This window comes from Odocoileus virginianus, chromosome 10 (assembly GCF_023699985.2).
Source record: "Odocoileus virginianus isolate 20LAN1187 ecotype Illinois chromosome 10, Ovbor_1.2, whole genome shotgun sequence".
NCBI classification, from domain to species: Eukaryota; Metazoa; Chordata; class Mammalia; order Artiodactyla; family Cervidae; genus Odocoileus; species Odocoileus virginianus.
The window spans coordinates 30,138,575-30,162,360 of NC_069683.1; the positions used below are offsets into that span (position 1 = coordinate 30,138,575).

At 44.4% G+C, this 23,786-nt stretch overlaps 1 protein-coding gene across 4 annotated transcripts in view; it reads right to left on the bottom strand.

Moving 5' to 3' along the window:
* LOC110139450 (folate receptor alpha-like) overlaps positions 1-23,786 on the bottom strand; it is a 75,942-nt gene continuing 52,156 nt past the window's right edge. For 3 of the 4 annotated variants that reach the window (XM_070473314.1, XM_070473313.1, XM_070473316.1), the window contains exons 2-5: positions 4,018-4,229; positions 2,858-3,046; positions 522-657; positions 1-383 (exon numbers count right to left, since the gene is read on the bottom strand). In XM_070473314.1, the coding sequence (XP_070329415.1) occupies positions 103-383; positions 522-657; positions 2,858-3,046; positions 4,018-4,167 (756 nt within the window). In that variant the 5' untranslated portion in view covers positions 4,168-4,229 and the 3' untranslated portion in view covers positions 1-102. Of the gene's footprint in view, positions 384-521; positions 658-2,857; positions 3,047-4,017; positions 4,230-20,543; positions 20,647-23,786 lie in introns of those variants that run through there. The other variant, XM_070473315.1, reaches the window with a different exon arrangement.

Sequence of the window (23,786 nt, forward strand, 5' to 3'; positions counted from 1 at the left end):
TAGGGTGACTGAATTTTTATTCAAACAGTTTCCACCAAGGAACAAACTGACTGTGGAGCTTAACGGGGCAGGGATTGCCAGGTGTCAGAAAATAAAAGGAGCTCAACTGAGCAGCCAGAGCAACACTAGGAGCAGACAGAAATGCAGAGGCCAGGCCTCATGGAGCCTAGCCCCATTCATGCTCTCAGCATAGAATCTTGCCACCTCCTCATTGGGGTTGCCCTGGAAGGGGTCGAACCACATCTGGATGCAGCGGCCGCTGCCCCGGCTGTAGTTGCTGGCCTTGTAGGAGTGACTCCAGATTTCATTGCACAGAGCTGCAGGCGTGGGGAAGTAGAAGTCGAAGCGGTGGCAGGCAACTTTCACCGGGCACTGGTTGTACCCTGTGGGGAGGATAGAAGCCTGTAGCCACTGGGTCCAGAAGCACCTCTTGCTCCCCCAACCCCACAACTCCAAGTTTCCATAAACCCTCCCACATCCCACCTCCCCCTCCCTCCCCCCTCCCCGCCCCCAGCCCTCACCTGAGGTCCAGTTCCAGCCCCTGTGCCAGTTGCTCTTGCAAGTGTAGGAGGTGCGGCAGTCTTCCCACCAGCTCTGACAGTCCTCTTTGCACAGGGGCACATTCAGGATCCGTTCTTTGCGCCAGCTCTGATTCACCTGGGTCGGGAACCAGGGAAGGAGGGCGTTAGTCAGCCAGGGATCTCAGCTGCTATAGCCCTGATGGAGTCCAGGGCTGAGAGGCAGTGACTCTACTGTTAACCAAACTCAGTTTTAGCTGCTCTCTGCTCAAAAGCCAGTAATCAATGGGACTTCCCTGGTGGTACAGTGGGTAAGATCCACCTGCCTGTGCAGGGGACATGCACACAGCCCCTGGTTGGGGAAGATCCCACGTGCCGTGGAGCGACTAATCCTGTGTGCCACAACTATTGAGCCTGTGCTCTAGAGTCAGAGCACTGTGATGGAGCCCAAGTGCTACAACTACTGAAGCCCTCGCACCCTAGAGCCCGTGCTCCACAATGAGAGAAGCCACTGTAATGAGAAGTCCATACGCTGCAGCCAGAGAAAAGGCCACGCAGTAATCAAGACCCAGCACAACCATAAATAAATAATAAATAAAAATTAAAATATAAATTTTAAAAAAGAAAAAGAAAAGCCAGCAACCTGGAGAGAAGTTAATTCATGTCCTGAGGCCAACTCCACATTATGTTCAGCCATGCCCATTTTTAAAGGAGAAAAGGAAAAGAACCTCAGGAAATCATTAAGGCAGGAGGTTAGATTATGTATCATTCTCCATTGTGCACCAACTGGATGACTTCAGATACTATATTGCCCAGTGATTTGCCTGCGGGTTTGCTAAGGGAGCTGTTGGAGGTACAGAGCTAATCATTTTTTAGCTACTTAAGTAATTCTTCATCCTTACTTTTTTAATCTAGGAAAAGAATCAACAAGTTAGGCAAGGCATGGTATCTATTCCGGAGAGCATAAGTCAGGAGTTAGGTTAAATTGCCTGGTGATTTCATCCCTATAACTAGGTTGTTTTAATGTTAGAGGAACCAGACATCAAATTGCCAACATCCTTTGGATCTTTGAAAAAGCGAGAGAGTTCCAGAAAAACATCTACTTTGGCTTTATTGACTATGCCAAAGCCTTTGACTGGGAGGATCACAACAAAAGGTGGAAAATACTTCAAGAGATGGGAATACTAGACCACCTCACCTGCCTCCTGAGAAATCTGTATGTAGGTCAAGAAGCAACAGTTAGAACTGGACATGGAACAACAGACTGGTTCCAAATTGGGAAAGGAGTACATCAAGGCTGTATATTGTCACCCTGTTTATTTAACTTATATGCTGAGTACATCATAAGAAATGCTGGGCTGGATGAAGCACAAGCTGGAATCAAGATTGCTGGGAGAAATATCAATAACCTCAGATATCCAGATGACATCACTCTTATGGCAGAAAGAAAAGAACTAAAGAGCTTCTTGATGAAGGTGAAAGAGGAGAGTGAAAATGTAGGCTTAAAACTCAGCCTTCAGAAAACTAAGATCATGGCATTGGATCCCATCACCTCATGGCAAATAGATGGGGAAACAATGGAAACAGTGACAGACTATTTTTGGGGGCTCCAAAATCACTGCAAATGGTGACTGAAGCCGTGAAATTAAAAGATGCTTGTTCCTTGGAAGAAAAGTTATGACCAACCTAGACAGCATATTAAAAAGCAGATACATTACTTTGCCAATAAAGGTCTGTCTAGTCAAAGCTATGGTTTTTCCAGTGGTCATGTATGGATGTGCGAGTTGGACTATAAAGCTGAAGAACTGATGCTTTTGAACTGTGGTGTTGGAGAAGACTCTTGAGAATCGCTTGGAGTGCAAGGAGATCAAACCAGTCCATCCTAAAAGAAATCAGTCCTGAATATTCATTGGAAGGACTGATGCTGAAGCTGAAGCTCCAATACTTTGGCCACCTGATGGGAAGAACTGACTCATTTGAAAAGACCCTGATGCTGGGAATGACTGAAAGCAGGAGGAGAAGGGGATGACAGAGGATGAGATGGTTGGATGGCATCACCGACTCGATGAACATGAGTTTGAGTAAGCTTCGGGAGTTGGTGATAGACAGGGAAGCCTGGTGTGCTGCAGTCCGTGGGGTCACAAGAGTCAGACACGACTGAGTGACTGAACTGAACTGATGGTTAGAGGGGAACAGAAATGGGCAAACAGGAAAGGGGCAAAAGAGGTGTTCCCACGACCCTCCTCAGACCAGAATTCCTGTAGCGTCCCTGCAAGTGGCTGGGGGTGGGTCAGCTAGGGGGCTGTCCTCTGCTGAGGCTGCAGGGCTGGTTCCCATACCTCCTGGATCCAGGGCCCCAGGTTAGGTGAGCACTCGTAGAGACAGGTGTCCTGAATAAAGTGGCGCTTGCATGCAGGCTCCATCTTGCCGCAGTGGTCCCAGTCGAATCTGTACAGGCTGGAAATATCCTTATGGGCTTCTGTGCTGGTGTTGGCAAAGCAGCAGGCATTCTTTTTCCAAGGGCTGCACTGTTGGGGTGGGGGGAAGGGAGAGGGACTCTCTCACACTCTCTGGATGTGAGAGAGGGTGAGCTCTCACACCCAGCACAACCAGAATATTCCCGCCTCTCCCCTTCAGTCCTTGATTCCTCACAGTCTTCAGAGAAACATCGTGTGGAGGGACCCTTTTGGGGGACAGGGTTCTCCAAGACTGTGGGATCCCAGGGGTAGCAGTCATCACAACATTCATTAATTCAAATTTTTACTGAGCTCCCATTTCTAACCCAGGCATTTTTCTAGGAACTGGGAACACAATGAAACTTAGCACTGGATAATTGCTTTGGGCAAAAACAGCAGGAGAGGAACAGGAAATTTTAGTTTTCTGGAATGACCAGCTTAAGCCTCTTTGGGAATGTGATAAAGACCTGAAGGTGAGGAAGCAAGTTAAATGAATCGCAACCCCAGTAGAGTTCTAATTACAGAAATACACAATGATCTTGTGAATGAATGAAAACCCATGGCCTAGAATTTAGTATAAAAGCAGAATATTAAGGGGACTTCCCTGCTTGTCCAGTGGTTAAGAATCTGTCTGGCAATGCAGGGGATATGGGTTTGATCCCTGATAGGGGAACTAAGATTTCTACATGCCACGGAGCAACTAAGCCCTCCTAGAGCAGCAAAGAGCCTGTGGGCCGCAACGAAGACCCAACACAGCCAAATAGAAACTTTTTAAAAAAGAATTAAAAAAAGAAAATCAACCCCCTCCTTTCCCCCAAAAGGTCTCTCCAGGCTTGCTTCCTGATTTGAGTAACACGGAAACTCAACGACCAAGAAGCTGAGCTCTAGGCATTGTTGTGACCACACTGGGCACACAGTGTGTGTAAAAGAGTCATTGCAAACTGAAGAAAGAGCTGTTCAGGAACCTCCCTGCCTCCGCCAAGGATGGGGGTAGACGTCCCCCGAGGCAGCTCTTCCCCATCCCAGATGGCCCCTCTGCCTACCTGTTCGTGTAACTTGTCCTCGGGACCTGGCTTTTCCTTGTGGTATCTGGCATTCATGCAGACGTTGAGGAGCTGAGTCCTGGGCCGGGCTGCCCGCACAGCAGCCACACACACCAAAAGGCACAGCAGTGGTGTGATCTTCCAGGCCATGCTTGTCCCCGAAGAATGAATTTCCTCAAAGGCAGCAAGGAAAGTCCAGGTGGGTCCTCAGGCTGTTAATAATAAATGAGGAGGGTAGGTGGAGCCTAGGGCGGGATTGAGCCCTAGTAAGCCTAATCTTCCTAGTCTCAGGAAGATTGGGATCAGACACAGCCTTTTCAGACAATACCTTCCTGGCTTTCCTACAGGGTCATGAGGATCAAGTGGTGCAACTGACAGGTGGAGTTTGGGCAAAATTCAGAAATAGCCAGAAGGTTGCCAGAGGTGCACAACCTCTCCTTTGAAATCTTTGAGGGCATATATTTCAGAGTTTAAACTTTTAAGATTTGTTGACTGAAAAAACACATAGTGTAAGAGCTATGAGTTGAGTGAACCACACATCTCGATAGAAGGTTGCTTCTAGTCATAAGGTGATAGTAATAGTGAAGTCGCTCAGTTGTGTCTGACTCTTTTGGACCCCATGGACTGTAGCCCACCAGGCTACTCGGTCCATGGGATTTTCCAGGCAAGAGTACTGGAGTGGGTTGCCATTTCCTTCTCCAGGGGATCTTCCCAACCCAGGGATTGGACCTGGGTCTCCCGCATTGTAGGCAGATGCTTTACCATCTGAGCCACCAGGGAATTGGAAGATAATTGCTTTACAATGAACCAACTCATTGGAAAAGACCCCGATCCTGGGAAAGATTGAAAGCAAAAGGAGAAAGGGGTGGTGGAGGATGAAATGGTTAGATAGCATCACTGATCCAAGGGACATGAGTCTGAGCAAATTCCAGGAGATGGTGAAGGACCAGGAATCCTGGCAAGTTGCAGTCCACGGGGTCGCAAAGAGTCAGAGGACTCAGTGACTAACAATAACAATTGCTTCACAGTGTTGTGGAGGTCTCTGCTGTAAATCAACACAAATCAGTCATACCCTCTTTCTCTTGAGCACCCCCTACCAGTCCACTCCCCTAGCTTGTGTCAACTATGAATGGGCACTGAGCATTGGCAAGAGCCGAGAGCACTGGCAGTGACTGAACAAGGGCCTTTGCCACCTGCCTCTGTGGAGATTGAACCCTGTGCTGCTGCAGTTGTTGACCTTCAACACCCTCTGAGGAAGTTCAAAGTGGAATGTGCTCCAAGGAGTCTGGTGGGACAGGTCTTTAGATAGTTAGATATTTTCAGGAGTTGATTTTATGATTCCAGTCCTTGCACCTCCTCATATCTAGAGAAGCAATAAATCCCTTCATGGTGACATCAGATCCTCATGACTCACCTCTTGTAAAGTAAGCAGTTGATTGCACTAAACTCCTCCTTCACCAAAACCTTATATATTGACCTTCGCTGACTGCCTCTTTGGAGTAGTCTCTCAGAGCTATCTGAGGTGCTGCCTCCTGGGTTGCTGTCCTCATTTTGCCCTAAATAAAGTTTAACTTACAATTCTCAAGTTGTACATCTTTTTTTTTTAATTTGCTTTTTAATTGAAGGATAATTGCTTTACAGAATGTTGTTGTTTTCTGTCAAACCTCAACATGAATCAGCCATAGGTATACATATATCCCCTCCCTTCAAGTTGTGCATCTTTTTTAGTTGGCAGTTATCACATAGTGCCAGGCTGGGCTCCCTGTGTTATACAGCAGCTTCCTGCTAGTTCTCTATTTTACACATGATAATGCATGTAGGTCAGTGCTAGTGTATCAATTTATCCTACCCTTTCCTTCTCCCACTGTGTCCACCAGTCCATTTTCTACATCTGCATATCCATGTCTTCTCTGTAAATAGCTTCATCAGTACCATTTTTCTAGACTCCGTATATATGTGTTAATATACAATATTTGTTTTTCTGATTTTGTTCTGCCTGATAGACTCTAAGTTCATCCTTCTCACTACAGCTGACTCAAATTTGTTCCTTTTTTGGCTGAGTAATATTCCATTGTATATATGTATCACAACTTCATCTGTCAATAGATGTCTAGGTTGCTTCCAAGTCCTGTGTGTGTGAAAGTCGCTCAATCGCATCTGACTTCTTGCAACCCCATAGACTATACAGTCCATGGAATTCTCTAGGCCAGAATACTGGAGTGGGTAGTCTTTCCCTTCTCCAGGAGATCTTCCCAACCCAGGGATTGAACCCAGGTCTCCCGCATTGCAGGCAGATTCTTTATCAGCTGAGTCACAAGGGAAACCCATGCTTCAGTGTCCTAGCTATTCTAAATAGTGCTGCAGTAAACACTGGGGTACAAGTGTTTGTTTGTTTGTTTGTTTAGTTCTACCACTTTATTGCTACCAACCCATCTCCCTCCAATCGTGTTCACACCTGCTCAGTCATGTAACCCCATGGACTGCAGCCTGCCAGGCTTCTCTGTCCATGGACTTCTCCAGGCAAGAATACCGGAGTGGGTTGCCATTACCTTCTCCAACAAGTGTTTTTTTGAATTGTGGTTTTCTCAAGGTATATGCCCAGTAGTGGAACTATCACATGGCAGTTTTATTTTGTTAAAGAATCTCCATATTGTTCTCTATAGTGGCTGAAATTAGAATCAATTTATATTCCCACCAACAGCGCAAAAAAGTTCCCTTTTCTCCACATCCTCCCCAGCATTTATTGTTTGTAGTTTTGGGTTTTTTTTTGATGATGGCCATTCTGATTGGTGTGAGGTGGTAGCTCATTGTAGTTTTGATTTGCATTTCTCTGATATTGAGCAATGGTGAGCATCTTTTCATGTGTTTATTGACCCTCTGTATGTCTTCTTTGGAGAAATGTCTGTTTTAGTCTTCTGCCCATTTTTTGATTGGGCTGTTTGTTTTTTTTATATTGAGCTGTATGAGCTTCTTATGTATTTTGGAGATTAATCCTTCATCAGTTGCTTGTTTTTAATTTTCTCCCATTCTGAGGGTTGTACTTTAATCTTGTTTATTGTTTCCTTTTCTATGCAAAAGCTTTTAATTTTAATTAGGTCCCATTCATTTATATTTGCTTTTATTTCTATTACTCTAGGTGATAGGTCAGAGAAGATTTTGCTGTCATTTATGTCAAAGACTGCTAAGCCTGTTTTCCTCTAAGAGCTTTAGTTTCCAGCCTTACATTTAAGTCTTTAATCCATTTTGAGTTTATTTTTGTGTATGGTGTTAGGAGGACTTCCCAGGTGGGTAGTGGTAAAGAGCTCACCTGCCAGTACAGAAGATGTAAGAGACATGGGTTCAATCCCTGGGTCAGAAAGATCCCTTGAAGGAGGGCATAGAAACCCACTCCAGTATTCTTGCCTGGAGAATCCCATGGACAGAGTGGGATTCCCTGGTGGGCTACAGTCCATAGTGTTGCAAAGAGTTGGACAAGACAGCAGTGACAGCACACACGCATGGTGTTGGGAAGTGTTCTACTTTCATTCTTTTACATGTTGTGCTTATTGTGCTCACTCAGTCATGTCTAACTATGCAACCCCATGGACTGTAGCCTCCTCTGCCCATGGTATTTTACAGGCAAGAATACTGGAGTGGGGTGCTATTTCCTACTCTGGGAATCTTCCCAACTCAGGGATCGAACCCACGTCTCTTGCATCACCTGCATTGGCAGGTTAGTTCTTTACCACCAGCGTCACCTGGGAAGCCCTTATTTTACAGGTAGCTCTTCAGTTTCCTCAGCACCATTTATTGAAGAAGTTGTCTTTTTTCCATTGTATATTCTTGCCTCTTTTGTCAAAGATAAGGAGTTCCTTGTACAGCAAGGAGATCAAACCAGTCAATCCTAAAGGAAATCAACCCGAATATTCATCGGCAGGACTGATGCTACCCTTTTGTGGATTGCCGGGAGCCAACATACAAGACCCTACCCATGACAAGGCCATAAGGGAGAAAACCTGATGGGCAAGGAGGATCAGGTTTTCAGGGGTTTCGAAAAGGTCAGCTCACGAGACCCTACCCCTAACAAAGCCATGAGGGAGAAAACCTGACGGGCAAGGCCGATCAGGTTTTCAGGGGTTTCGAAAAGGCCAGCTCACGAGATCCCACCCATGACAAGGTCACGAGGAGAAAGCCTGACAGGCAAGGCAGATCAGGTTTTCAGGGATTCCGAATAGCTGCCCCCGGCACTCACCTTAAAGATGATATCTGTCTTTCTGATGCCTGCCTCAATAGACTACTCCCTAATTTCTGTGACACAGGCAGAAGGCCTTCCCCGATCTCTTCCCAAATAAGAATCAATTTAGAACTTTAATCAAGAAGTTTCCCAGGTGGTGGTATTTTAAAGGAGTGTTTTAATTTAAACTCCTTTGCTGGTAGTTTGTTAGCCAAATGCATTTATGCCCTTGGTACTAATATGCATGATTGCTTATATTATCCTAATCATAAAATAGCATAAAGAACCTGATTATATAAAGGCCCTAGTAGACATAGAGCCCTTCGGGAAGTGAGGAAGTCCTATTAGAAAACATAAGAAAAATTATTCTAAAGATGGTTATTGGGTTGACGTTTGCTTGCTGTGTTTTGCTTTTAATGTGCTAAGGTTGTGTTATAGAAACCATTGTTAATATAGCTAAAGATCTAGAGAAATAAGAACCTAGAGAAATACCACCCTAGTGTGGTGACACTAGATGGTTGTTAATTGTCAGCCAGGAGTGCTAGGCAGAAGCTGCCTCACCAAAGTCGAGCAGAGTCAATATGGGATAAACTTCTTAGATAAACGCAACTGTTAACTTTTGCAGAAGGATTAATTTTTGTATTAACAAAGATATAATTCTACTCTGTACTATTGCCCTATGAGACTGCTACCTTTCAGTTAAGGTCACCATAGAAACAGAAAATAGGTTTACATTCACCTGACCTGCATAAAATGTTAATAGGCCCCAAGGCCAGAAGATAATGTACAAGACCCTCATAAACAAAGAAGTATGCAGAAAACACCCTGGTTTCGTCAAGGACAAGCTGACATAATGTTAAACTATCTTCCCCTTAGAAATGTACTAACTTAGGGTATAAAAGCTACAGTAAAAATAAAGCATTGCCAGACTCTGCCAGACCCTGCAAACACCCCTGTCTGGTCATTCTCTCTCTCTTTCTCTCTCTCTCCCTTGCGGACTTGGCCCTATCAAGGCTGGTCTCACATGTCTTCTCTCTCTTGCCAACGCCGTTCATCCTGAGGGTACCCCTGGATCCTGCCGGGTCTGGACCCCGGCAAGTGGCGCCCGAACAGGGACCCGAAGGTAATCCCCCCCATTTTTCAGTCTTCGGGATGGCTAGGACCCCACTAGGGCGCTGCAGGCCCCCCTGCATAAGATAGGTAGGGTGAGGAAAGTGGGTAGGCTTTAGGTTTCCTCTTTAAAACCCCACTAGGGTGCTACAGGCCCCCCTGCATAAGAAAGGTAGGGTAAGAAAAGTGGGTACGTTTCAGTTTCCTTCTTCTCTAAATTAAGCCTCTTCCTTTTTTCTCTTTTTTTCTTCTTCTAATTACTAACAAAAATGGGTAACAGTGAGTCAAAAGAAAGACAGCTTTTTATTGGAATCATAATGCAACTCCTTAACCGCAGAGGAATTAAAGTTAAAAAGACCAGTGTTCAGTCCTTTTCTAGGTTTGTCCAAGAGCAATGTCCTTGTTTTCCAGAAGAGAGCAGTTCTCCTGGGTTCCCTTACTCTCCTGCCCTCCACCCTGGTGCTCTTTCCAATGAGATCTCTTGCTTTTTCAGCACATGTGTCTCCTCCGACAATTCATTTATAAGAGCTCAGTTACGGACCCTAAAAGGGGTCTCCCTTCCTGCAACTGGTGGGGACTCTTCTTCGCTGAGACTGACATCCTGATCACTCGGGGTACTCAGAGGCCAGCTTGTCTGCCAATGGACCAGACCCAGCGGCCGCAACTGGTACCCTTTGTCCCTGGTCTCCTGATGCAGACAACTGGCCAGAGTGCCCGACTAGTAAGGAACAAGAGACTTTATTGACCTCTCTCCCCTTCCCTCTCTCTGTCCTCTCCTTAGCCCTTCCTATCCTTCCTGTTTTTCTAATCCCCTGGTCCTGGATGCAGGAATTTGGTCGAAGGGCCTCAGCTTGAGCTGAGGATTGGAGACTGATCACCTCCTCTTGGCAGAGAACTCGAATTCCGGTAGGGCCGAGTTCCAGTCCTCCCTTCTCTGGAAACCCAGGAAAAAGTCCCGTAACACCTGGGTGTCTGCAGGTGGCAAGAGACGTCTGTAAGGCAACCCCTTTTGCCCCCCTTTCCCGCTTCCTCCCTCCTCCTTCTTTTCCTTTTCTCCTCTTAAAACTTTTGAAGACATCTAAAGTTCTGTGTCTCTATAGAAGGTTTTCTGAGAGACTGTATTCTTGTATTTAAGGGAGTGTCTGATGAGGACTGCCAGGTTTATATGTGTGTGTTTTAACTCTGTGTTCTGTGTTGTGATTTTTGATGGCCATTTTGCTTTTTGTTAGAACTTGATTTTCTTTCCCTGTGGCTTGAGACCAGGGCTCTCAGGGACACTTATCTAACCATCTCTAACTCCTGAGACTGAGGGAAAAAGCAGAAAAGCCTTTAAAATTTTTATTTATTTCAACCTTTTTATAAACTAGTAAATTTTATATTGTAATATCTAATTCATCACCAAACTTAGAATATGAAGCTAGATCTTGCACTGTGTCTGTCTAAATATGTCTTGGTATGTCTTTGTCTCTGGGTAATATTTTTTAGGTTAATTGGTAAATGAGCTCTATTTAATTGGCTTTTAAAAAAAAGGTAAGCGCTTACAAATCAAATAATTCTAAATTAAACAATAAATTGCAGGTTCAGGTAAACTGGGAAATATACAGTATTAAATACCTGATATTAATGTTTGTTTGTTGACCTATCTAATATAGACATGTCTTAGAGTAATTAACATCTAGTAAAATATTTTCATTATGCCTAGGTTTATTATAAGTTAAATATTGTTATATTGTAATATCTGTTACAAGTTTGTCAGCAAAGAAAGCACCTCAAGTAAGAAACTTCAAAAAAAAAAAAAGGTAAATGAGATATGAGCTTTTAAACTTTATTAAAATTAAAAATGTCTATCTAAAACAGCTTCTCTAGATTTTGGTAACCTAAATTTCTAAAGTTGTGCTAAACAAATAACAGAAGTTTATTAAATAGCTAGGTCATTTCCAAATAAAATAAGATTCTGAAACATTCATTACTGAAGAGTACTAACTTACAGAGAAACTAAAGATTTTAGACTATTAATAAATAATGTTTGATGCCATCCTGAGATGTTCGTTAGAATTTTTTTAGAAATTATCACTGGTATTTATGTTCACCAATCTATAGAATGCTAATATAAAGGTAAATTCTTGGTTGCTTAAAGGAAGTAGGATGTGTGTGTTCAGTAAAAAAGGTATGAGGAATGAAGTTACATTTTATGAAGGGAAAAGGAAGTAGGTCTGACTTACAGGTGGCTGTTTCAGAATGGGAGAACAAAGTAATGGGTACAGAAAGTGATAAGAAGGTTTGATGGAAAGTGGACTCCAAGGGAAGAGTTTTGTGCATAAATACAAGTTTTCTTGAGATGTTGAACTGCCTTTGATAATGGATTTTAAGTTTCTTTACCTCTGAAGTGATCTGTTCTATGTTTACCTTTAAAATCTTTTTTACTTTGGCTAAGTAAATATATTATTTCACAGTGATCTATATGATCTACCTGACAGAGTACTATAAACCCTTTTGATATTTATTGACAAAACTGCCTAAATGGCTTGACTTCTAGCTGACTTTGGGATATTTCAGAGGGCCCCTGAGACATCCCAAAGAGCTATTAAACTACTTGAGTTCATTTGACATGTTAAATTGCATGGGAATTATTGTTGGAGAAGTGATAAATCTTCTCAGGTTATATTGTATGATTGATGTTACTTATATAGATATCCTAGAAATTATGTGAAATTCATGAAAATCTGATATGTCCTGGTAAAATGTTATCAGTTATAATTTTAGTTACCACGTTAAAGTGTTACAAGTCACAGCAATGACCAGGCTACTTTGTCAATTACAATTTAATTAGATTTTAAACATGCCTTGTATGATTTCACTCTCATGCCTTAAAAAAAAAATACTGCTAGTTCTTCAAGATTTATAAAAAGACTTTTCTAAGATTAACTGAAAAATTTTGTTTGTTTGCTATCTGGTAAATTGGTAACAGACTGGAATTTAGTATACCCTCTATGTTAAGAGAACAAAGTTTTCTTAGAATGAATCTTTCAATAACAAATTATAAATTTCTTTGCCTTTAAGTGATTTATATTTGTTTTTAAAATCTTTTGATACTTTAGTAAAGTAAATAAGTGTTATTTAAGATTATGGTACATATAAAAGCTCATTCTGCTTCTACCAAAAATAACCCCTCACTGTTGGACTTGTGCTATCTTAATGTCTTAAAACTGACAACGCCCCTGCTTACACTTCTAAGTCTTTTCAAGCTTAAATATTGGGGAAACGTCAGCCCAGAAGACAGAATTAACAGCCGTGATAGAGGCGTTCAAAGAGTTTTCGGACCAGGCTTTTAATTTATTTTCTGACTCGCAGTATGTAGTTAGGTTGTTTCCTCAAATTGAAACGGCTGTTTTGCCGAAAAATAAAACCACAATTTTAAAATTGTTATCTACCCTTCAACAGCAAATTTGGTCAAAGCAATTCTATGTTGGACATATAAGAGCTCATTCTAATTTACCTGGACCCCTCCATACGTTTAACCAAGAGGCAGATTTGCTAACCTGAACCATAGTGGCCAGTGCTTTTGAGGATGCTAAAGCCTCACATGCTATGCGTCATCAAAATGCAACTGCCCTTCGATAGCAATTCCATATTCCTAGGGAATCTGCATGCGAGATCGTTAGGACATGTCAACTTTGCCCTACTTCAGTTCCCACTTTGCCTTTTGGGGTAAATCCCCGTGGCTTACTACCTAATGTGCTTTGGCAGATGGATGTAACACATGTTCCTTCTTTTATAAAACTATCCTTTGTGCATGTTACTGTAGATACCTTCTCCCATGTCATTGTGGCTACTGCCAGAACGGGAAAAGCCTATAAAGATGTAGTTCAACATCTTTTTGCCTGTTTTTCCTATTTAGAAATGCCAAAATCAATTAAGACAGACAATGCTCCAGCTTATACATCTAAGTCCTTTAAAAATTTCTGTGCCCAATTCAGTATATCCCACTCTACAGGAATTCCTTACAATCCCCAGGGACAAACAATTGTAGAAAGGGCACATCAGACACTCAAAACACAAATCTCTAAATTACAGGAAGGGCAGCTCAAATAGTTCTCCACTCCACATTTTGTAACATGCCCTCTTTGTGCTCAATAACCTTAATGCTGATCAAGCCGGCTTAACAGCTATGTTCTGTCCCTGGAACCCAGAACAAAAAGATATGAAACCTTTAGTAAAGTGGAAAGACCTCCTTTCTGGACTATGGAAGGGACCTGATCCCTTGCTAACCAATGGGCGAGGGTATGCTTATATTTTCCTACAGGGTGCTAACTCGCCAATTTAGATCCCAGACAGACTGATTTGCCATGTCGCAGTCCCCCCAGACCTCTGGTTCCCTCGCAGCCTCAACCATAAAAGAGGAAGAGCACATCTCTGCCCCTGCCTCGGCCACTCACCTAGAAGGTCCAGCAGACTCTGAAACAACCGGCAATGGAGATCCCAGAAGAACAAATGGAAACCACCAGGACATCCTGTGCAGGCAACTCAACAAGCTTCCATACCCACATGGGGGCAAATTAAGTCACTCTGACATCAAGCACAGGAAATAGCTTCCCTGCAGGGATCTTCAGCCTCTCCCGAAAGGGTTTTTATTGCCATACTTGCTTTACTGTCTTGTCAGGCAAGTGCTACCTCTTGTACTTCAAAAAAATACTGGACATATTTCCCTGATCCCCTGACCTTCCAAGTAGTCACTTGGAACAGCGACCCTATACGGGTCAACACAGACCAGCCTCATCTCTTGGGAGGATCCTATTCTTCTTATGATAAAGATCACTACCCCATCAATTTTAACTATACTTTTAGGGGATTAATGGATGATCTTCCCCTTTGCTTTAACTCCCCCCATAGTCATACAAGTGATCTCATCACTCCCTCTAAGGAGGGGTGTGTTGGAGCCTCCAAGAAAGCAATTCTGACAAATTCTCCAACATCAAAATTTTCAGAAAAAACAGGAGATCGGCTGGTTTGGATATTAGAGGCCCATATGTCCGGGGTCCGTGATCCCTATAAATCCTTGTTCCTTAATGCTCCACCAAAATATCCAAATTGTATTGATGTTGCTCCGTCAGATGTCATATGGAAAACTATAGACAACCGCCTTGGATATCCGGTATGAAAATCTTGTACTTATAATTCAAAAATAGATTATAGAATACGGGGGAGGTGTAAACTATTCGGTACAAGACTGGAGCAATCCAAATCCAAGTCAGAATCTAAGATCTGTTTCTGACTATGTCAGTAGGTTTAGCAATTGGAAAAATGATTCTCTCCCTTGGCCATTGGTGCCCAGCAGATGGTATTATAATCAATTTGTTCCCCCCATGTTGTCCTATACAACTATTTGGCAACCAGAAATTTAGAGAGCCCTTGCTCCCACCTCCATTGTTACTTTAACTCGGCCAGAAAACAATTCCACCTATTCTGTGCTGGCTTGTTTACCCTCCCCTTATGTTTTTTGTTTGTTTGTTTGTTTACTAAGGATTCAAAAAGACTTCATATACAACTGAATTATTCAGGTGGACCAAATATAGTCTACTGTGAACCATGCATGCTCTCATCTCATTATATTAACCCCTCAATATAATATTTGTTCTTTTGTGGTGCTGCAACGTCCACCTTATCTTATGGTGCCCGTCATAGTGAATGCCTATTGATATGACAATTATGGTTTAGCCGTTCTGCAACAACTACAAGATTTAATGCATTCCCAGCGCTTTGTAGGACTACTTATTCTAGGGATTTCAGTTTTGATAACAGCAATTACCTCTGTCACTGTGGTGGCGATATCCTTGACTCAACAAGTACATACTGCTCAATATGTCAATGATATGTCAAAAATGTTTCTTTAGCTCTAGCTATGCAAGAGATTATAGATAGGAAATTAGAAGGAAAAATAGATGCCCTAGAAGAAGCAGTCATGCATATTGGAACTGAGTTGCAGGCTTTAAGGGTAAAGTTAGCGTTATCCTGTCACGCCGACTATCGGTGGATCTGTGTAACACCCCTAAAAGTAAATGATACGGATTACAATTGGGAAAAGATTAAAAATCATATTTCAGGTGTATGGAATAGCTCCAGCATTAGTTTAGATCTTGGAAAGCTTCACGGTCAGATAAAAACCTTAGAACATTCCCGCCTGGACTTTACTGCTGCAGCAGCTGCTAATGATTTTTTTCATACACTTTCTAACTTTATTACTGGAAAAAATATCTTATCAACTATTTTCAGTTACGCTGGTATAGCAGCCCCAGTTTTACTTCTCATTATAATCCTTCCTTGCATTGTCAGAACTCTCCGGCAGAGCACTCAGAAGCTTGCGACTGAGATCCATCTGGCTGTCTTAAAAAGTAAAAAAAGGGAGAGATGCGGGAGCCAACACACGAGACCCTACCCATGACAAGGCCATAAGGGAGAAAACCTGACGGGCAAGGCAGATCAGGTTTTCAGGGGTTTCGAAAAGGTCAGCTCACGAGACCCTACCCCTAACAAAGTCATGAGGGAGAAAACCTGACGGGCAAGGCCGATCAGGTTTTCAGGGGTTTCGAAAAGGCCAGCTCACGAGATCCCACCCATGACAAGGTCATGAAGAGAAAGCCTGACAGGCAAGGCAGATCAGGTTTTCAGGGATTCCGAATAGCTGCCCCCGACACTCACTTTAAAGATGATATCTGTCTTTCTGATGCCTGCCTCAATAGACTACTCCCTAATTTCTGTGACACAGGCAGAAGGCCTTCCCCGATCTCTTCCCAAATAAGAATCAATTTAGAACTTTAATCAAGAAGTTTCCCAGGTGGTGGTATTTTATGAGATTATTTGGGGTGAAAGGAGTGTTTTAATTTAAACTCCTTTGCTGGTAGTTTGTTAGCCAAATGCATTTATGCCCTTGGTACTAATATGCATGATTGCTTATATTATCCTAATCATAAAATAGCATAAAGAACCTGATTATATAAAGGCCCTAGTAGACATAGAGCCCTTCGGGAAGTGAGGAAGTCCTATTAGAAAACATAAGAAAAATTATTCTAAAGGTGGTTATTGGGTTGACGTTTGCTTGCTGTGTTTTTGCTTTTCATGTGCTAAGGTTGTGTTATAGAAACCATTGTTAATATAGCTAAAGATCTAGAGAAATAAGAGCCTAGAGAAATACCACCCTAGTGTGGTGACACTAGATGGTTGTTAATTATCAGCCAGGAGTGCTAGGCAGAAGCTGCCTCACCAAAGTCGAGCAGAGTCAGTATGGGATAAACTTCTTAGATAAACGCAACTGATAACTTTTGCAGAAGGATTAATTTTTGTATTAACAAAGATATAATTCTACTCTGTACTATTGCCCTATGAGACTGCTACCTTTCAGTTAAGGTCACCATAGAAACAGAAAATAGGTTTACATTCACCTGACCTGCATAAAATGTTAATAGGCCCCAAGGCCAGAAGATAATGTACAAGACCCTCATAAACAAAGAAGTATGCAGAAAACACCCTGGTTTCGTGAAGGACAAGCTGACGTAATGTTAAACTATCTTCCCCTTAGAAATGTACTAACTTAGGGTATAAAAGCTATGGTAAAAAATAAAGCATTGCCAGACTCTGCCAGACCCTGCAAACACCCCCGTCTGGTCATTCTCTCTCTCTCTCTCCCTCGCAGACTTGGCCCTATCAAGGCTGGTCTCACGTGTCTTCTCTCTCTCGCCGACGCCGTTCATCCTGAGGGCACCCCTGGATCCTGCCGGGGCTGGACCCCGGCAGTGGATCATTGCCTTGTTGTAGCAAAGGGGCTTGTGTAACCTGATAAAGCTATGAGCCATGCCATGTATTGCCACCCAAGATGGATGGGTCATAGAGGAGAGTTCTGACAAAACATGATCCACTGGAGGAGGGAATGGGAAATCACCCCAGTATACTTGCTGTGAGAACCTCATGAACTGTATAAAATGACAAAAAGATATGACATCGAAAGATGAGTCCTCCAGGTCTGAAGATGTCTAGTATTAAAATAAATTAAAAAAGAAAAAACACCTAAGATCATGGCATCTGGCCCCATTACTTCATAGCAAATAGAGGGGGAAAAGGTGGAGGTAGTGACAGATTTCCTCTTCTTGGGCTCTAAAATCACTGAAGATGGTGACTGTAGCTATGAAATCAGAAGACATTTGCTTCTTGGCAGGAGGGCTATGACAAACCTAGACAGTGTATTGAAAAGCAGAGATATTACTCTTCAACAAAGGTCAGTATAGTTAGGGCTATGATCTTCCCAGAGGTCACATACTGTTATGAAACCTGTACTGTAAAGAAGGTGGAGCACCGAAGAATTGATGCCTTCAAACTGTGGTGCTGGAGAAGACACTTGAGAGTCCCTTGGACAGCAAGGAGATCAAACCAGTCAATCTTAATGGAAATCAACCCTGAATACTTGTTGGAAGGACTGATGCTGAAGCTGAAGCTCCAGTATTTTGGTCATCTGATGTGAAGAGCCAACTGATTGGAAAAGTCCCTGATGCTGGGAAAGATTGAGGGCAGGAGAAGAGGACATCAGAGGATCAGATGGCCAGGTGGCATCACCAATGCAATGGAAATGAACTTGGGCAAACTTCAGGAGATGGTGAGGGACAGGGAGGCCTGGCGCGCTGCAGTCCATGGGGTCACAAAGAGTCGGACATGACTGGGTGACTGAACAACAAGAACTGATGTTGAAGCTGAAGCTCCAATCCTTTGGCCACCTGATGCAAAGAGCTGACTCACTGGAAAAGACCCCGATTCTGGGAAAGATTAAGGGCAGGAACAGAAGGGGGCAACAGAGGATGAGATGGTTGGATGACATCACCAACTCAATGGCCATGAGTTTGAGCAAACTTTGGGAGATAGCGAAGGACAAGGAAGCCTGGCATGGTGCAGTCCATGGGGTCACAAAGAGTAAGACATGGCTTGACTGAACAACAAAAGGTCAGTGACTGAAGTCGCTAATGACTTAATCCCTATAGATGGCAGAACGACATTCATTCGTTGGCAATTTGATCAAAGGTAATGCAAAGTAAGAACACAATTGTATGCACTCAGTGATCAAGCACATGTTCTGTGGGGAAATAGCTACACTAGTGAGATAATTAAAATAATAACTTCACATTCATTTTCAGATGAGATTTTGACAACAAATGACTGTGCAAAAGTTTATAACAGTATCTTAATTTTGGAGCTCCAAATGCAGATCTATGTTAAAAAAAAAAAAATCTCTTAGAAAAGGAAATGGCAACCCACTCCAGTATTCTTGCCTGGAAAAGTCCATGGACAGCGGAGCCTGGCGGGCTGAAGTCCATGGGATTACATGACTGAGCATGTGTGCACGAGGGTGGAGGGAGATGGGTTGGTAGCAATAAAGTGGTAGAGCTTAAAAAAAAAAAAAAAGCCCTGCTTCCAGCTCTTTCCAGTTTCATTGTTTAGCCACTCCCAGAGACCCTGTGACTTGGAGCAATGTCAGAGAACAAAGGCTTGGAGGTGGACATGGGCGACCAAACAGTTCACCTAGGGGGCCCAGGGAGGCTCCTGAAACCTGCCCCAGAGCTGGCCTCTCAGCCTTCATAGCAGCTCAGTCTCCTAACCTCTCACACTGAGATTTGGGAGGTGCCTGGTCCCTCATCCCACTGCTCACCAGGTGCTGGTTCTCCTAAAACACCCAGAATTCATTTCCCACGGCTCCTAAATATTACGCATCCTCCCTGCTCACAAAGTTGCCCTTCCCTCACATTGCCCCCCATCTCCTGCAGAACTCCAGCATCTTGCCTGGGCCTCCTGGATGGGGGCTGAGCTGAGTGGTCTCCAGGCTTACTGCCCTAAGGGCTCAGGGAAAGGGAAAGTAAAGTTGCTCAGTCATGTCCAACTCTTTGCGACCCCATGGACTGCAGCCTACCAGGCTCCTCCATCCATGGGATTTTCCAGGCAAGAATACTGGAGCGGGTTGCCATTTCCTTCTCCAGGGGATCTTCCCGACCCAAGGGTTGAAGCTGGGTCTCCCGCATTGTAGGCAGACACTTTACCGTCTGAGCCACCGGGGCTCGGGGAAACCTGGAATTAAATTCCCACATAGCTCTCCTCATCCTCCTTGTGTTCTCACTTTTCACCCTTCCACAATCCAGTACCCTGCTACACGTTTATTGTTCACTGTTTAGGTGTTCATTCATTTACTAATTCATTCATTCCAGGATCCAATCATCTCTCCATGGACCCTGTCTCTCCCTGATCTCCAAGAGCACAGGAGACATCTGTACTCTCGGAAATGCCACATGGTTTACAATCAGGTTCCTTTGGGAGCACAGAGTCTAACAGTTTAGAGCACAGGGTTCCAGATCCCAGCTCTCACACTCCCCCGACCCCCACTTGACCTTAGGGGAAAATAACTCACATTATCTTGAGGCTTAGTTTCCTTACCTGAGGATTAAATGTAGGGGGGAAGCCCTAACAATCACTAGCCAACTGGGCACGGACTGAGAAATCACTTGGGAATGGGGAACATGCCCCAAGTCACACAGTTCAGTTCAGCTTAGTTCAGTCGCTCAGTTGTGTCCAACTCTGCGACCCCATGAACCGCAGCACACAGTAGGGACCACCCAAGTCTGACTCTGGGCCCTCAAATCCAGGGCTCCTTCAGCTTTTGCCCCCTGTACCTTCACTGTGCAGAGGCTCCCATGGGGTGACTGACAGACTCCTGGGGGAGTACTGGGAGGGCTGAGAAAGACCTTTCTCCATTCAGTCAGTTGGTGATTCTTTTTTCGCTATGGCCTCTTTCTAGAGCCAGTGCTTTCTTCCCCTCCATGCCACATACATCAGCCTGCAAACCCCTCCCCATCTTCCTAGTCTCAGCTCAGATCTTGGTCCAGCTCGCCCCTCCCCCCTCCCCTCCCACCCCCCACACCAATCATGACCCAGACACCACCACCCCTCCCCACATGGTCCCAGACTTAAAACTCTGAGCACTCAGTGCAGTGCTGAAAGGCAAAGTCCTGGGTTCTACTAACTTGTAGTTTAACCTTGGGCAGGCCCCGACTCCACTTCTGGATTCTCTGCTTTTAGGGATCCTGCCAGAATGGATCCTCCCAGTTCAGATCCTTTAGTGCTTTCTGGGAGTGCCCTAGGGTGTGTAGCTCAGACAGGTGGGTGGAGAGTAGCATACCTGGGAGGAACGCTGGCTCTCCCGTCTGGCTGTCTGGCTCAGGCTTCTGTTCTGCGCTGCAGTCCCCCTTGCCTCACTCTAGGGGACAGAAGGGCTTAGTGGCCTAGGAGACGGGCCGTGGGAATGTGGCCCAGGAGAGGCTCTTAGGATAGGGCGAAGGCCACCCAGGAGTTAATTATTGCATGTGGGCTCCAGCCAGGCCTCCATGGGAGGGTGGTGGGTAGGAGCGAGTGGATTAATAGTGCAGGCCCAAGGTCAATTACCAAGCCCCACTTACTCCATTTTCTCTGCTAAACTCAGGTCTGAGAAAACCTTGCAGCCTGAGTTGCTGGGATCCTTTAAAATAATCTGCTCCACTTCTAACCCCCTCATCCTGTTTTACAGATAAAGAGAATGAGACCCAGAGAATCAGGACAGAGCTCATTTCAGGGCAAGGGCTGGAGCGCCAGCTTCCAAACTCCGGGACACCTGAACAGCAGTTGTGTCTGACTCTTTGTGACCCCATGGACTGCAGCACATCAGGCTTCCCTGTCCTTCACTGTTTCCCTGAGTTTGGTCATACTCGTGTCCATTGAGTCCATGATGCCATCCAACCGTCTCATCCTCTGTCATCCCCTTCTTTTTCTGCCCTCAATCTTTCCCAGCATCAGGGTCTTTTCCAATGAGTCAGTTCTTTGCATTAGGTGGCCAAAGGATTGGAGCTTCAGCGTCAGTCCTTCTAGTGAATATTCAGGGTTGATTTCCTTTAGGATTGACTGGTTTGACCTCCTTGCTGCCCAAGGGACTCTCAAGAGTCTTCTCCAGCATCACAATATGAAAGCATCAATTCTTCAGCGCTCAGCGTACAGAGTGCAGAGTTCCCATATCCCTAGCTTATAGAGCCACTGACTCTTCAATCTCATCAGCCTTAGGCATCACCCACTTCCAGCTGCAAAATCATAGATGTTTCATTTACCAGAGCCTTGGTTGTTTCAAGGCCCCAGCTCCCTCCCTCCCCCCATCCGCTCACACAAGTCTACTTTCTCCAGCAGCCAATAGTCTGCTCTAGTGTAGATTCCCCCCGCCCCGACTCCTACCCCAGCCAGGAACAGAGCCTTCCTTTTTACACCCTCTGGCCAGGTTGCTACCACTGGTGGAGAAAAAGAAGAGGAGGAAGAAATAAGTTCAGGAGAGAATGTTGAGCTCTCTTGTGTTGAAATGCTGTGGGCAACCTGGTGTGAGGTTGTGGTAAAAGAGAAAACCCAGGGAAGGGTCCATGTTGGATACGGAAGCCATCAGGCAACACATAGCAGCAGAAGTTTAAAGAATATGGGGCCTCAATACTGTGGGAGGACTTCCCTCGTGGTCCAGTGGTTAAGAATCCGCCTGCCACAAAGGATTAATCTCAAAAATATACAAACAACTCCTGCAGCTCAATTCCAGAAAAATAAATGACCCAATCAAAAAATGGGCCAAAGAACTAAACAGACATTTCTCTAAAGAAGACATACAGATGGCTAACAAACACATGAAAAGATGCTCAACATCACTCATTATCAGAGAAATGCAAATCAAACCCACAATGAGGTACCATCTCACACCAGTCAGTATGGCTGCTATCCAAAAGTCTACAAGCAATAAATGCTGGAGAGGGTGTGGAGAAAAGGGAACCCTCTTACACTGTTGGTGGGAATGCAAACTAGTACAGCCACTATGGAGAACAGTGTGGAGATTTCTTAAAAAACTGGAAATAGAACTGCCATATGACCCAGCAATCCCACTTCTGTGCATACACACCGAGGAAACCAGATCTGAAAGAGACACGTGCACCCCAGTGTTCATCGCAGCACTGTTTATAATAGCCAGGACATGGAAGCAACCTAGATGCCCACCAGCAGACGAATGGATAAGGAAGCTGTGGTACATATACACAATGGAATATTACTCAGCCATTAAAAAGAATTCATTTGAATCAGTTCTAATGAGATAGATGAAACTGGAGCCCATTATACAGAGTGAAGGAAGCTAGAAAGATAAAGACCATTACAGTATACTAACACGTATATATGGAATTTAGAAAGATGGTAACGATAACCCTATATGCAAAACAGAAAAAGAGACACAGATGTACAGAACAGACTTTTGGACTCTGTGGGAGAAGGCGAGGGAGGGATGTTTCGAGAGAACAGCATCGAAACAGGTATATTATCTAGGGTGAAACATCACCAGCCCAGGTTGGATGCATGAGACAAGTGCTCGGGCCTGGTGCACTGGGAAGACCCAGAGGGATCGGGTAGAGAGGGAGGTGGGAGGGGGGATCGGGATGGGGAATACACATAAATCCATGGCTGATTCATGTCAATGAATACTTTACAATATTGTAAAGTAATTAGCCTCCAACTAATAAAAATAAATGGAAAAAAAAAAAGAATCCGCCTGCCAATGCAGGGGACATGGGTTCGACCCTTGGTCCAGGAAGATTTCACATGCCTCAGAGCAACTAAGCCCTTGCCCCACAGCTACTGAGCTTGAGTCCTGCAACTACTAAGCCAAAGCACCCTAGAGCCCACGCTCCACAAGAGAAGCCATCACAATGAGAAGTCTGGACACCACAACCACAGAATAGGCCCTACTTGCCGCAACTAGAGAAAGCCTGAGCACAGCAACAAAGACCTACTGCAGCCAAAAAATTAATAAAAATTTTAAAAAAGAGCCCAGTTTAAAAAAAAATATGCTTGGAAAGGCCATAGGTCTGGGCCCTTGGAGCAAGGAAGTGGGGGGAGGTGTGCAGTTGGGAGCCAGAAGAGGCAGCTGGATTACTGGAGGAGAATCAGCCAAGAAGGAGAGCCCTATAGGCCTGCAAAGAAATTGACTCCAATGCGGGGAGGAGGGAAGAAATTGACTCCCAGGAGACTGCCAGCTTGTGCCCTGCTTTCCCTCTCCCTCAGAGTGAGCCATTCCTAAATCTTGTGACAGACAACCTGGGAGGGTTAAGCCCTCTAAACACCTGAGCGGGTAGAAGGCGGTTAGAACCCCCAGACATCCCTCCTGGCTTTACAAGTCCAACTCAGCCTTCTCCTGATTGGAGAAGCATGGCCATGTGTCTAGGAATGCCCCAAAGCATTCTCCTATACACTCACCTAAGGGCTTCCCAGGTGGCGCCGTGGTAAAAATCTGCCCGTCAATGCAGAACACGCAGGAGACACCGGTTCGATCCCTGGGTTGGGAAGATCCCCTGGAGTAGGAAATGGCAACCTACTCCAG